General features: G+C 30.6%; 2 protein-coding genes across 5 annotated transcripts; one reads left to right on the top strand and one right to left on the bottom strand.

Annotated features, from left to right (window-relative positions):
- Positions 1 to 3,054: 3,054 nt before the first annotated feature.
- On the bottom strand, positions 3,055 to 6,692 carry LOC104776654 (truncated transcription factor CAULIFLOWER A-like). Of its 4 annotated transcripts, none has more exons than XM_087502366.1 (8): positions 6,308 to 6,692; positions 5,102 to 5,180; positions 4,929 to 4,999; positions 4,725 to 4,824; positions 4,465 to 4,506; positions 4,309 to 4,350; positions 3,619 to 3,764; positions 3,055 to 3,421 (listed from the first exon to the last, which is right to left on the bottom strand). In XM_087502366.1, the coding sequence occupies exons 1-8, from the start codon at positions 6,490 to 6,492 to the stop codon at positions 3,319 to 3,321; spliced, it is 768 nt and encodes a 255-aa protein (XP_087358492.1). In that variant the 5' UTR covers positions 6,493 to 6,692; the 3' UTR covers positions 3,055 to 3,318. The 4 variants fall into 4 exon arrangements, with proteins under 4 accessions (XP_087358492.1, XP_087358496.1, XP_087358502.1 ...); XM_087502370.1 differs by having other exon boundaries at positions 3,613 to 3,764; positions 6,308 to 6,611; XM_087502376.1 differs by having other exon boundaries at positions 3,613 to 3,764; positions 4,929 to 4,993; positions 6,308 to 6,611.
- Positions 6,693 to 10,774: 4,082 nt separating this feature from the next.
- LOC104776652 (NADP-dependent alkenal double bond reductase P2-like) lies at positions 10,775 to 13,335 on the top strand. Its single transcript, XM_010500751.2, has 5 exons — positions 10,775 to 11,119; positions 11,502 to 11,682; positions 12,323 to 12,489; positions 12,613 to 12,695; positions 12,786 to 13,335. Exons 1-5 carry the CDS (start codon positions 10,874 to 10,876, stop codon positions 13,162 to 13,164), a joined length of 1,056 nt encoding a protein of 351 aa, XP_010499053.2. The 5' UTR covers positions 10,775 to 10,873; the 3' UTR covers positions 13,165 to 13,335.
- Positions 13,336 to 13,912: the final 577 nt, after the last annotated feature.

The raw sequence follows: 13,912 nt of genomic DNA, 5'->3' as shown, positions 1-13,912 counted from the left end.
TAATAATAATTTTTTTTTTATTTAGAATTTTTTTTAAGTGTTGGTCAATGACTAGTATACTGAATTAAATGTCTATAATATTGTCTGCATAACGTCATATAGTTCATACAACCATCTAATACACATACTTTGTGTAGTTAAGTATATAATAATATATTTGACATGTGTCTGACCATATTTCGTGTACCTAGCCTATTTTTTTTCCTTTATTGATTATGATGTGTCACTATTGATTATGATGTGTAAAGGAAAAATGTCAACATTGGGCACGATAATATTTTTATGTTAAAAAAACTTAACAGAGTTAACTTTGCGTCAAAATCAAGACCACAATGTTTTAAAGACTTTCAAACGTTAGGAGGAATCGAACTCTCAACCACACATACTTAAGACAATTACACAACCATTGAACCACGATGAGAGTTGGTAACCATATCAAATTGATAATATATATTAATACAATTCAAAACAGCAAAGGAATCTAGAAGTGACATGAGATCTGGAAGAGCCCAGCAAACGAATCTGAATCCAATTCCATCATATGAACCTCATAATCACGACACTTCTACCCAACTAAAAGACCAAATTAAGAAATCTGAACTGTGACAATCGAACACCAAACAAAACTCAAATTGCTCTCATCAAAGAGAGGTCGATTTCCCAGAAAATAAAGGATCGCATGATAACATCAACAGCACCAGACCAATGACATCTCCGACGATGTCATTGTTGTGGGTTTTGTTATTTTCTAATCAGTATTGTATATAAATATATACCTTCGGATTGATATAATGTATGGATGTTATCGTGGTTCAATGGTTGAGTAGTTTCTGAGTGTTGCAAAAGGTGAAGAGTTTGAGTCTACCTGGCCTCAATTTTGTTTTTTTAACATTAGAAGTTTAGAACGACGTCGTTTCAATTCTAACGGAAATATTTTTAACGGAAAATTAACGTTGTGTCCAAAATGGTCAGGTCATCAAAACTAGACTATTTTATCAAAAAGTCAAACAAAATTTCATGATTTAAATGACATTTCGAAAGTTGATGCTTTTATCGTCCCAAATTTGAAAGTTTGGGATTTTTTTAACATTTTCCCCGTAATTGTAATGTAACGGTGCCCTAGTTTTCCATGAAACCATGTGGAATATTTTTTTTGCCCATGAATGATATTTGTAAAAGATCATCCACTACTTTTGTTCTTTATAGTTTATACATTGTTCATACTCTTATACAAATAATATAAATACTTTGTTCAAAAAAAAAATACAAATAATATAAATACAAATAATATTAGAGTGATAACTAGAAATGATTGATTGTTATCTAGTTTGACATAATTCTCTCTGTAAGGGGGGGGCTATCCATTGGCTTAGGTTGTGAGTATATGACTACCTGTCGTTAGAAATTTTTAATTAAATGAGAAAATAAAGTTTTTGAAAAAAAAAACAAACATCCATCAAAATATGTCTTTGCTAAAATAAGATGTCACCCTTCTACCAAAAAAAAAAAGAAGATGTCACCCACCTAAGCAATAGTAAATTACACTATTTAGTTGTTTGGAAAAATAAATAATATCATTGCACATTTGTCATCACCACCAAAATTTTGTTTAGGAGGTGATATTCTGATACCAAATGTATACACATCTGCAAAACATTTTTGAGTGAGATTGCCAAATAAGATGGGGTTATACTTCATCTTTTAACATATACTTTTTCAAAATTTTCAACTCCAAATCCGCTAATTTCATTACAAATTTTGTACATCATCAATTTGTTTGAGAGGACGAAATGATAACATGGATAGTGTAGTTGCATGATTTTGTGATGATACTATTTTTAGTTTCTCAAGACTTTTTAACTTCAAATATATGCAAACCAAAATCATTATCTCAACTGCTCAAGTAATAAAATATTAATTTTTTTTCTAATTAGAATTTAATTTTTCTACTTTCTAAGGTTTTGATTTGCTCCGTTATGTTGATAGTTTTATTTGCCTCCCTGAAATATGTGGGATTAAATAACTCACACCTTAGTTTATATTATAATTTTATTTATTTATTAGGAAAAGGTTGTCATATATGATGTGTTGTCTTTATATATTACAATTAGATTAAGATCCGTGCTAGAGCACAGGTTGAATTTTTTTTTATTTATATTATAATTTTAAAATAAAGTATAAATTATATAATTTATATGATGGTTTAGCATTTCAAACTGAGAAATGATTGTTATTTTATTTTCTGTTTTTGGGTATAAATATGAGAGATATATTTCTATGAATGGAGATCTTAATGATTTATATTAAAAACTTAGAAAGATGTTAGGCAAAATTTTATTTTCAACTGCATAATAAAATTTCGGAAATCACGATTAAGTGTGATTAATTTCAAATATTTTATTTCTTTTTACTCCTAACAATATATTTTTATAACTAACAGTATATAAAATGTGTAACAATATATGAAATAATCAAGATTTTTTTTTGAAAATTGTATTTTTTTTTGGAAATTTTATAATTTTTGTATAAAATAAAGTTTAACCCGTGCTATTGTCATTTTTATGTTTTCGTTAATTCTCTGAAATGTATTTTGGTGAAAGGAGATTAGCATAATTTATATACAAAGTTTGGAAGATAGGTTAAATTTTTAATTTCAGAATACGATCCCAAAGATCACGATTAATCTTGTTAAATAAGCGAGATTTGATTCCTTTTTTAAGATTGAGTGTATATTTTTATCCCTTTAATAACTTGGTTAACAATGTGGTCTATCAATAAAATCTTTGGAAAATAAATTGGTAATATTGTGATTCTAGATATTTGGAAACAACATGTTCTTCCGAAAATAAAGTTTGGAATATCCTTGAACTATCGATGAACTATCAATTTGGAATAACCCACTCCGTTACAATATAATTAAGGTTTTATTTCTTACAATTAATATATGGATTAATCTATAATCTATGTATAACCTATTTATAATCATTTATAAAAAATTATAAAGTCTACTAAAACAATATTGTTTACTTCTATTTTATTAAAAATGATATACAATTTTGTGAAATCCAAAAAAAAGTTAAAATATAAGATTAGAGACAAAAATATATAAAAGGTTCGGACAAGAATTCTCTCTAGCTCTCTATCTCTCCGTTCCCGAAGATTACATTTATTCTCCTCAAAATACAAGAAATGCTGAATGGGAAAAAGGCTTGATGATGATGAGATGATACTATTTATTACGGTAAAAATAGAGTTTATAGATCTTGTGTACTAGAGAGGATCGATCTTATATTATGATGATTGATCGATGGAGTCTATTCAAGCGGCGTAACAACCAAGGTTGCAATTGTAAACGGGTTCAAGAGTCAGATCCAGATTGTTCCTCCTCATCGCCGTTTGATCTTCTCCTTGGTACATACCACTGAAATCACAATCATAGAGCAAATTTAAAACATAACGACACTTAACACAAACCCTAAATATGAAATGTATTCACTATCATCCCCTCTTTGACTGCCAACACTTCACTATATATTTGACATTATGGTAACAACAACAACAACAAAAAGATGAAAAGAAAGAACTTAAAAAGGCAAAAAAAAAAAAAACTACCGTTACCCCATATTTAGGAAAGGAGAAGCCTGATGAGTGATCATGTAAGGATGTGGTGGTTGAAACTGTTGCGGCGGTGGTACATAGTCGTTTTGGTTCTGCTGCCAGCATTGGTTTTGTTGTGTCCTTAGGATGTTTTCCCTCTCCTTTATCTACCCAATTCACACGCCAAAGCAAATTATATATGTAGCATTGTTTCAAGGAACTTCTATTTATATAAGCTTTTTCTTATACGACAAATTATGAAACAAAACGTAAACTAATAATTAAAACTGCAAATGTTAACGGAATTTTAGCGTCATGCAATGAAAGTCTTTTTTTTCAGTTTAATTTGTTCTTAACCAAGTAGTTTCATTAATAGAACGTTTTCTGAGAATCTTCTCAATAGAACTCAAACAGAGCTCCTAGCTAATGTGTGTGGTACATATAGACTAGATATGATTATGAGAAGACAGTTCAAAGCTAAATTCAAATCTGGGAGACAACCTTAATACTAAACGGACAAAGCCCACCTATTTGAGCAGCTAGGCTCATGATTATACCAATCAAAAGAAACTATTAATTTTACTTTATTTTTTTCAAAGAGTTGGTGCCGAAAGTGGAGAGATGGTAGATCGAAGTGGAGTTCAACAGTGGTATTGTAAATAGTAAATAGTTGTGAAACAGTTAGAAATGTAAATAAAAAACAATGATCACCTGTTTGGTAAGCATGCTGTTTTCGTCCTGTATCTCCTTCTCCTGTCATTTCCACAAAAATGAAACTATTCTTAACTTTATCATAAGATTAAACTATAACATTACATAAGCCATGAATACACATGCCCCTTAAGAGATGAAATGGATATAACGTACCTTTCTGTGGAGGTGGTTGAGGGACTCATACATAAGTTGATTCTGCATACAAAAATTCCAAAGCATATTCATTCATATATAGGAGACAATTTCTATACAACATTTGTAATACATCCACGCAAGCTCAGATCAGATATATATGCATGGTTAGGCATCGACAAAATGTGTGTGTGTATGTGCTTAGAAGGATATATATATATATATATATATATATATATATATATATATATATATATATATATATATATATATATGCATACTTTTCTGGAGCGAATGTGCCTAAGAGCAATGTCGAGCTGCTGTTCCAAATTCTGGAGCTCCTTGAGAGTCATTGATTCCAAGTCTTCTCCCAGATAATGCCTGCGATTAATGAGTTCATACCATTCTTTGCTCTGTTAATTCTCCAAGTTTAATTAGTTTATATATATTAAATTTAAACTTATATATATATATATTACGTATACCTTTGGTTCCTCTCCAAAAGCTCAATCTTATCCCTAAGCCTGATATGCTCCATTGACCAGTTCGTCTGTGCCTTCACAATTAATTTTCGATACGTAAGCCAATAATTTTTCAAGTTAAATCGCACGCAAGATCCAACTTATACATAAATTTATTGAAGATCAATTAAACGTACATTAACGTGGGAGTCAGGCGCAGTCAGCTGTCTCTCGGCGTAAGAGTACCTCTCGTAGCGTTCTAGGACCTTCTCCATGCTATCATTATGCACGATATAATTTATAGATATAAGTACTACCACCTTTCGCATACTCAAAATATCTTCACAAGAGGCCATTTCTTTCTAGTTAATGTAACGATCTACCCAAATTATAGCATCATCAATTGTGTAGAGTTTCCTAATTAATTTGCTATATGCAAACATATATAGTGTCTATTTAATAGAGTTGATCTCTAGTTTTGTGACTCATCAACCCTAGAAATTTTACTGATAACTACCATTTTTATATATAATTAAAGTTAAACAGTTGAATCTACTAAACCCACCCACACCTAGCTCAAGACGTATTGAAGCGCCCTATGCTCAGCTTTGGGTGTCAGATTCTTCAATTATTATTTTTATTTTATAATTAGACATTTATAAGAACGTCATGTACCATATGTATGTATAAGGTAATAAATAAATAAAAATTTGTGGACTTTGTTTCTAAAATTTAAAGAACAGCTGTTGAAGTTAAGTTTGACCATCAGTACCGAATGATCTCTTTTATATTGATCCCCAGAGGTCAAAGACTCCCTACTTATATGTCACATCCTTATTTCCAGTTTCTCTATATCTATAAACCATTTGGAAATGTTTTCTCTATAAACTTAAGACTATACATATATAATAATTTCGATGGTCCATATACAAAACAGACTAGAATTAAACATGTGTGTTCATAAGGAAACCTTTCTTAAAATTAAAGGCATAAGCCCGTAGTATAGAGCGCAAACATCACTTAGTTTTATACCTAAAATACATAATTCTCGATCGACTTGAAGCAAAATGTATAAATATACAGATTCAAGAAGATACTGATGATTTATTATTAATCCATGCTACTATCAGTATTAGTAGATCGTACGTATATTCTAGCTAGGGTTCATAAAAAAAAGCCCTAAACAAATTTTCATTCTCCTTTCATATTAATAAATATAAATCAGTTCGTAGATCCAAGTAATGATCAGATACCAAATCTGTGAAAAAATTTCATAAAAGACGACAGATATATAAGCGAAGAGACCCAGAAAAAGAACTTGAGTAGAGCAAAAACTACTATTTAGGGCAAACAAAGGCACACTAATTAAAAATAAGATTAAAAAAACGGAATTATGCAATTACCAAGATTCAGATGAGTACTCGAATAGTTTCCCTTTATGGGAGAAGACAATAAGGGAAACCTCGGCATCACAAAGAACAGAGATCTCCTGAGCTTTCTTCAAAAGACCAGCTCTTCTTTTCGAGAATGTCACTTGTCTATTGATCTTGTTCTCTATCCTCTTCAATTCAACCCTACCCCTTCCCATTTCGCGTGAAAATAAATAAAATTATATATGAAAAAATCCAAAGAGAAGAGAGATAACGACGAAGCTTGATCTAATTAGGAAAGTTTTTCTTCTTTCCTTTATGATGATAATAATAATGTGAAAGAGTCCAGCTTCTTTCACTCTTTATTTAAAGAGGAGATAGATATTTTGGAAACCAGAGTTGGTTTCTAGGATGTGTTGTCGACCTCTCATTGGTCTGACTGACTGGACTTCCATTGCCTAGTGTCGAGTCTGTGTTAATCTCGTATACTGTACAACATACTTATAACCAACAGTGACTGACCACTAATAAAAAAAACCAGTAATTGGTTATCAACGCCTCATGACGTAAAAAAATGGGTTAGACGCTAGACAAGAGTGAAATATGTACGGACCACTGAGCTTTCCCAAGTGTCGCCTTCGCTTTGTATTGACGGCGGAGATTTCTCTGTGGATTTCTGAAGTTAAAAAAGCTTTTTTTTTTTGCTGACTTAATTTATAATGGTTGTTGATGAGGTAGTATTTTACTTAAATAAAGTGGGACAGGACGTAAGTAGTAGTAAAAGTACTTATAGAGATTTAATTGCTCGGCGGTAACAGTGAAGTACATATATAGATGTTTCCTCGTAGAGTTGAACTCAATTTAACAATTGTGTATTCGGTTGAGTCGTAGATTTTCACGTTAACTGGATATAACGAAACTTCAGAAAAAAAGAAGTAATTATAAATTTGGGTAAATTAAGGAAATATCCAAAATACAAATTAACGTTTATTGTATTAAATAGCCAAAATATATACTCAAAAATGAAGATTTGTTAAATTGGGTAAAAATCCTGCAAAAGAGTAATTCCAAATTGATTATTTCCTAATAGTCATCATATATGGATTATATCGCATGGTTTGAGCAGACCAAATGATAGTAACTTTTTTTTTTCTGTCAATCAATCCAAATGATAGTAACTTATATTACGAAATTTATTCATGTTATCATGTAGAACGTACGTAGGAATAAAGGATCAGGAATGAGATACGTACGAGAGAATATGTAGAGATTCTCATTTGTTTATGTGGAGATAAGAAGCAAGCAACTAAAGCAACTAGAAGTACGACAACATAACATTTAGAGCAAAACTTAAAGAATCTAAAGCTCGTGCCCTTGGCGACAGCATCCGCTGATTATCCATCATCGACACCTTTCTTCGCGTATGCAGTACACGCTCATTTGTCAATATTAAAAAAATAATTTTCACTGACCACTCCAAGCAAACTCAAAAAAACTTTCGAGGTTTTAGCCGCCTAGTAAAAATAAGACAATTATACCCTGTAACTGAGCAATTAGACTTTAGTTTCGTTACCCAATTGATGTACTGAAATCCAATTTGATTAAAATAATTAATTATATGGGGACAAACCAACTGTTGCACTGTTTCAATTTATAAAAAATATATATTTATGAGATGAGAAAAAGAAAGAAGAACAAGAGTAAACGGAAATTCAAAAAACTGTCTTTTTCACCAAAAAAAATTCTGGAAATTAGTGAGAAATCTTTGTGTATTTTATTTTCTCAAACCATCTACTAGGAAAGCTAATAATTGATTGTTCAAGAGATAATTAGTAGCAACAAACAACTAAATTCCAGGAAAAATTGGGTGAAGAGTAATCCAAAGAAAATTAGAAGAGGAGAGGTGGCATCCCAAAATCTCGTTTTTGAATTTAAATATGCTAATATATGCTAGATTTACAAGATTTATACCTAAAAAAAACTGTGAATTACTGCTCCAAAACTAGGGTTGCAAAAGAGGATACTCAGGTTGAAGATGATTGCAAATTTACAATTTTGCCCTTCGTAGAATTTATTCCGTCTACGTGTATGCAGTTTACGGTGTACGTAATATTAATTATGTGAAAATGTATATTTGTACGTTAGATTATCTACTATTGTGAAGTTTGTGTACGTAATATTTAATGTGTACACATGAACAAACAAATAGAGATTATTTTAATATTTATGTACACATGAACAAACAAATTATTACTTTGTACGTACATGGTAATGGTAATACTAATATCTTAACTTTTTTAATAACATGATTTAAAAAAAAATTAAAGAAAAAAATATATAATGAAATAGATCTTAAAAGTTAGAAAAATAGTTATAATTAAAAGTAGTTATAACTATGTGTGTTTTACTCTAGCGAGAACACTTTAGCGAGAATAATTTCAGTCGGTGGTGTCCGGAAAATAGAGAATATAATGTAACTTCACTCCAAATCGATTTGTTTTGTGTACCAAAAATATATTCCTTTGTAGTGTACGTAAAGAGACATTGTATATTAGATATGTTTTTTTTTTGGATTTGACATAGTTTGGCACAACATATTGATTGTAGTCTAGGTCGAATTTGTGTAAATCCAAGGTTTTTTCTTAGTTTGATTTTTGTTTGTGTACCAAACATTTATTATGTTGTTGTGTACGTATGTTAGTTGTGTACATTATAAACTTAATTGGTGAGTCTGATATAGTTAGTTGTACACATTATGTTGTGTACGTATCTGAGTTGTGTATATATATACCATTAGATGGTTGAATGTCACCATTCTCTAAATTCATCGATGCTTTTTCCTCATGGTATTGGGCATTTGAGCTAATTTATCTTTCCTAGTTTTACTTTATGCCCTTGTCATTCTACTTTTTGAATTGGATTAGTTATTATGTTGCAAGTTTAATTTGTCAAACTACATGTTTTAGTATAAAACGTTAAAGTAAATTTTAGTAGGACTTCATAAACTGAAATTGCAAACTATAAACGATATATGTGATTGATTATACTAATAAACAAGTTCTGAGTCAATTTTTTTTAATTAAAATTTGTAAGTAAATTGCCATAACATATCTATACTATTTAATATCTTATGTTTAAAATATGTATATTATATAATTTTGTATATCATATCCTTAACTACTAACTAGTAACCGAAAGTATATATTTAAATTGTTTCCAAATCTCCATAGATGAACTAATTGTTTTTCTTTTTGGCAAATTATTATTGTGTACGTACATATAGTAATACAAATTATAATTGTGTACGTACATATAATAATACAAATTATTAGTATGTAGGTACATGGTAAGTCTAATATCTAAAATTGTCTTTAACATCACAATTCATAATAAAAATGTGTAATAATTTAAAATTTAAAATTTAAAATAAATATATCAAAATGGATCTTAAAAAAATAGAAAAAAAAAATTCTAACTCAAACTGATAAAAATAAAAAATAATAATAAACGTGAAAATAAATAAATGAGAAAACTTTTAGTGGTGAAAAATAATAAAATTTTTAATTATAATTATAATTATAATTATTCTTATTATTATTATTTTTAGTTGTAGTGAAAAAATTCTTGTACGTGACAGCTAACTGATATGTTTACAGTCGAACCAAATTCTAACTATACATACACATAAGTTTCATACAAGGACTTTTTTGTCCAAATTTTTGAAGTGGCTAATGTATGAAAAATGTATTTGACTTTGACCGGTGGTTAAAAAACTCACTATGTGGCTAATATACGTAAATTACCCATATTAAAATCAATCATATATAAAAGAGAAAACAAAAAATCTATCATATATATGTTTTGAATAGTTGTAACTTGGATCAATATATTTTTCTTATAAATGTACTTTTTTGTTTTTTATCTTTTCCATTAACATGTATATCAATTTTCCTTTTTTTATTGAGACTGAATCTACTAATTAAGCATAAAATTTTATATTTAGTTTGGTAAATAATGACCAACAAACCAAGTGCTAAAAAATGTGACTAACAGAACATTTTGAGTTTTTGGCCAAAAAAACATTACACAATATTTTTCTTTTGTCATAAAGCGCACAATCTGTTAATACTTAATAGTACGGTCTTCCCTCTTATTCTAAACGACATGGTTTTTCCTCTTAATATCTGTATCATATGAATAAAATAGCATGGCAATTTCAATGTTAAGCTTATATAAACCCTGTGTCATCCAATCCAATTGAGTGTGTTTGCAGACTGAGAATAAACGTACATTTACTGATTATATATATATATATATATATATATATATATAATATAAATCATGGTTAGTATAAGTACTCGTTATTCATAAGACTACTATTGTATTTTCCAAAAAAAGATATAGTAGTCAGTGTTTTCCTTATTTATCTCCCGAAGAAATTGGATCAACCAATAATGAGGCAATGGAATCAAATGGTGTGTATGAACAATATATGATCACACCATTGAGAAACCTACAAAAATCAGAAACACGATCGACGTAGTTAATAAAGGAGCTAGAAATCATCTTAGTCATTAAAGGTACGTGAATACGATAAAAATGGCGAACGCAGAAGCAGCCACGGTGACCAACAAGCAAATCATATTCCCAGACTATGTGACTGGATTCCCAAAAGAATCCAATTTTAAATTAACCACAACTACCATCGATCTAAAGCTTCCGGAGGGATCCACGTCAGTTCTGGTGAAGAATCTTTACTTGTCTTGCGATCCTTACATGCGCATTTGCATGGGAAAGCCTGAACCCTTGTCCTCTTCCCTCGTTCCACCGTACGAGATCGGCGTGGTATGAAAAAGGACAATACATAAATTTCCATTGTTTTAAAACAAATGGAAATCACCACCGTACTATATTGCTTGTGTTTATTGAGTTCGTTTCCTCTAACCAGTAATGTATTTGAAAATTTATATTTAGTTTTATAATATACCTTTCTTGTGAAAACGTTTTGAAGAATCCGGCAAGAGATTTTAGTATGAAAAGGATGTGTTAGAGCATTTTCAGTAATATGGCAATGTTCATGTCTGATCACCAGTACATGGTGTTCTCGAATAAATTATATATGTCTCTAGCAAAATAGAAAATTTCTTCTTAGACTTTGATTTCTTTTATTTGTTTCTTCTCTACTTCGTGTTAAAAATAATTTCAATGTGGTGTGGTGTGTGTGCAGCCAATCGTTGGGCTTGGAGTGTCTAAAGTGATAGATTCAGGGCATCCAGATTACAAAAAGGGAGACTTACTCTGGGGACTAGTTGGATGGGAGGAGTACAGTGTTATCACTTTAACTCTTTACTCACACTTCAAGATCCACCACACCGATGTTCCATTATCTTACTACACTGGACTTCTTGGTATTTTATCTCACTTTTAGTTTGGTAGTAAAAAAGCCATGGCTATCTGATGCTTTATTATTAGGTTTCCATCATTATTTTTTCTTTTGATTTGATAGCATTTTTGCAAAAAAGCATGGCTATCTTTTGCTTTATTTGTTTCTTTATACGAGCGTTAGGCATGGAAACATAGGTCACTATCTTCTGGTCTTGGATTAGTTATAAGTTTCTAATGTGTCATCAAAAGTTTGCTTGGATGGCTAAATTTAGTAACATTTGTTCAAAACTTAGGAGATAACTCGTTGTGCTAGCTTTCTTAAGTATTTGAGTTTCACACTCATTTATTTCCTCTGATTATTTGTAAGCATTAGTGCATGTTTGCGTACGCTTTATTAAGTGTGTATTTTGTTTTAAATGAATCAAACCTTTAATATTTATTAAAATTAAATTTTCATTTGTTAACTATAAAATCAAACACTAACCCACAAATTATTTTGCATTTACTAACTACAAACAACCTATCACAAATAAAATGTTATATTATAAAAATCTCCAAAAAATATTTTAAAAAAAAATTAACACATATATGCAAAAATGATAACTAGCATTTGGAAAAATCGAAATTTTAGTGTTTTGAATTGTTTTCATTTGATCCGAATAGGTATGCCTGGTATGACAGCTTATGCTGGATTTTTCGAAGTTTGTTCACCTAAAAAGGGAGAGACCGTCTTCGTGTCAGCCGCATCTGGCGCAGTTGGTCAGCTCGTGGGACAATTTGCAAAGTTGATGGGTTGTTATGTAGTTGGTAGTGCCGGCAGCAAAGAAAAGGTACGTAAACTCTACGTACATCAAACTTTAATGCATATATCAAGAAAGCAATTTTCTCATTATCCTTCTTTATCTTAACTAAGGTTTTTTTTTCTTTTTTTTGTAAATAAAATCTTAACTAAGGTTGATCTTCTCAAGAAAAAGTTTGGATTTAATGATGCTTTCAATTACAAGGAAGAGAAGGACCTTAGTGCTGCCCTAAAGAGGTCAGGAAATACATCTATAGTTAATTTATATAGAGATAGAAAACCATACGTATAATATTTGGTTTAATATATAGTTATATAACTTATTAGGTGTTTTTCGGAAGGGATCGACATATATTTTGAGAACGTGGGGGGAAAAATGTTAGATGCAGTACTCATAAACATGAAGTTGCACGGCCGTGTCGCAGTATGTGGAATGATCTCACAGTACAATTTAGAGGATCCAGAAGGCGTACACAACCTACCAACCATCCTTTACAAGAGGATACAAATTCAAGGGTTTGGGGTATGCGATTTCTACGACAAATATCCTAAGTTTTTGGACTTTGTGCTTCCTCACATTAGAGAAGGGAGGATAACATATGTTGAGGACATAGCCGAAGGATTCGAGAGTGGGCCTTCGTGTCTGTTAGGACTCTTCGAAGGAAAAAACGTCGGGAATCAACTCTTTGTTGTTGCTCGTGAGTGAGTGAGTGAGACGTTGGAGTTTAATATTCTATTGTTGATCCCTTGGAAAGTAGTAGATACGAGTCATACTCTTTGTTTTTAGGCATTGTTTGATATTAATATCATTATTTTAATGTCATAACTAAATTTTCGGTTGGTATTTTATTAATATTATTATTACAGTATTGTTTAACTAATTGTTTAATATCATATCTAAATTTAACTAATTGTTTACGAGTTCTTTTATGTTAAGCTAAGACTGAAGACTCTTCACTATCTTTATGTTATGCGGCATACATACGGTTACTGGTTACACTAATAATCCTCAAATTGCTCTTCTTTAAACCCATCTACTCCACATACTCACTCTCGATTTCCGCTCCATTTTATTTGTCAACCTTTTTAATTTTCATTTATTTGTGTCCTTCGTATGTACATCACTATATTTGAATAATAAGTATAGGTTTTGAATGGTATGGAGCAGATTAGTATGGAGTTTTTGAGGAGCAGAATGAAAAATGCATACCAATAGTAAATTTACAATGGTATGGAGTTGTACGCTCAAATGTATGGAAATTTTTAGTATGCAAGTATGCAATGGTGATTGATAAATTAAGTGGTGACTAGTCCAATTTTAGTATGTTGTGAGCATACTGTAAGCCATGATTAGTCCAATACACGCACCCTTCAAAGTTCAAAGTAGTTAGCCCAGTTAAAGTTATATAGGCCGAGAAGCCCAATAAAGCGAGCTTTTTTTTTTATTGATCTGT

The sequence above is a fragment of the Camelina sativa genome, chromosome 3 (genome assembly GCF_030686135.1).
Source record: "Camelina sativa cultivar CO46 ecotype springtype chromosome 3, ASM3068613v1".
Lineage (NCBI taxonomy): Eukaryota > Viridiplantae > Streptophyta > Magnoliopsida > Brassicales > Brassicaceae > Camelina > Camelina sativa.
The sequence above is the reverse complement of the archived record's forward strand: the minus strand, read 5'-3'. Positions and strand labels throughout refer to the sequence as shown.

What these genes read in the sequence shown, in the direction of transcription:
- LOC104776652 (XM_010500751.2), top strand. Translation starts at nt 10,874, where the DNA reads ATGGCGAACGCAGAAGCAGCCACGGTGACCAACAAGCAAATCATATTC. An exon ending in CACCGTACGAGATCGGCGTG is followed by an intron (nt 11,120 to 11,501) that starts GTATGAAAAAGG and finishes GTGTGTGTGCAG; the next exon opens with CCAATCGTTGGGCTTGGAGT. An exon ending in GTGCCGGCAGCAAAGAAAAG is followed by an intron (nt 12,490 to 12,612) that starts GTACGTAAACTC and finishes ATCTTAACTAAG; the next exon opens with GTTGATCTTCTCAAGAAAAA.
- LOC104776654 (XM_087502366.1), bottom strand. Translation starts at nt 6,492, where the DNA reads ATGGGAAGGGGTAGGGTTGAATTGAAGAGGATAGAGAACAAGATCAAT. An exon ending in CTTTTGGAGAGGAACCAAAG is followed by an intron (nt 4,825 to 4,928) that starts GTATACGTAATA and finishes CATTAATCGCAG; the next exon opens with GCATTATCTGGGAGAAGACT. An exon ending in TCTCCTTTCCTAAATATGGG is followed by an intron (nt 3,422 to 3,618) that starts GTAACGGTAGTT and finishes TTGTGATTTCAG; the next exon opens with TGGTATGTACCAAGGAGAAG.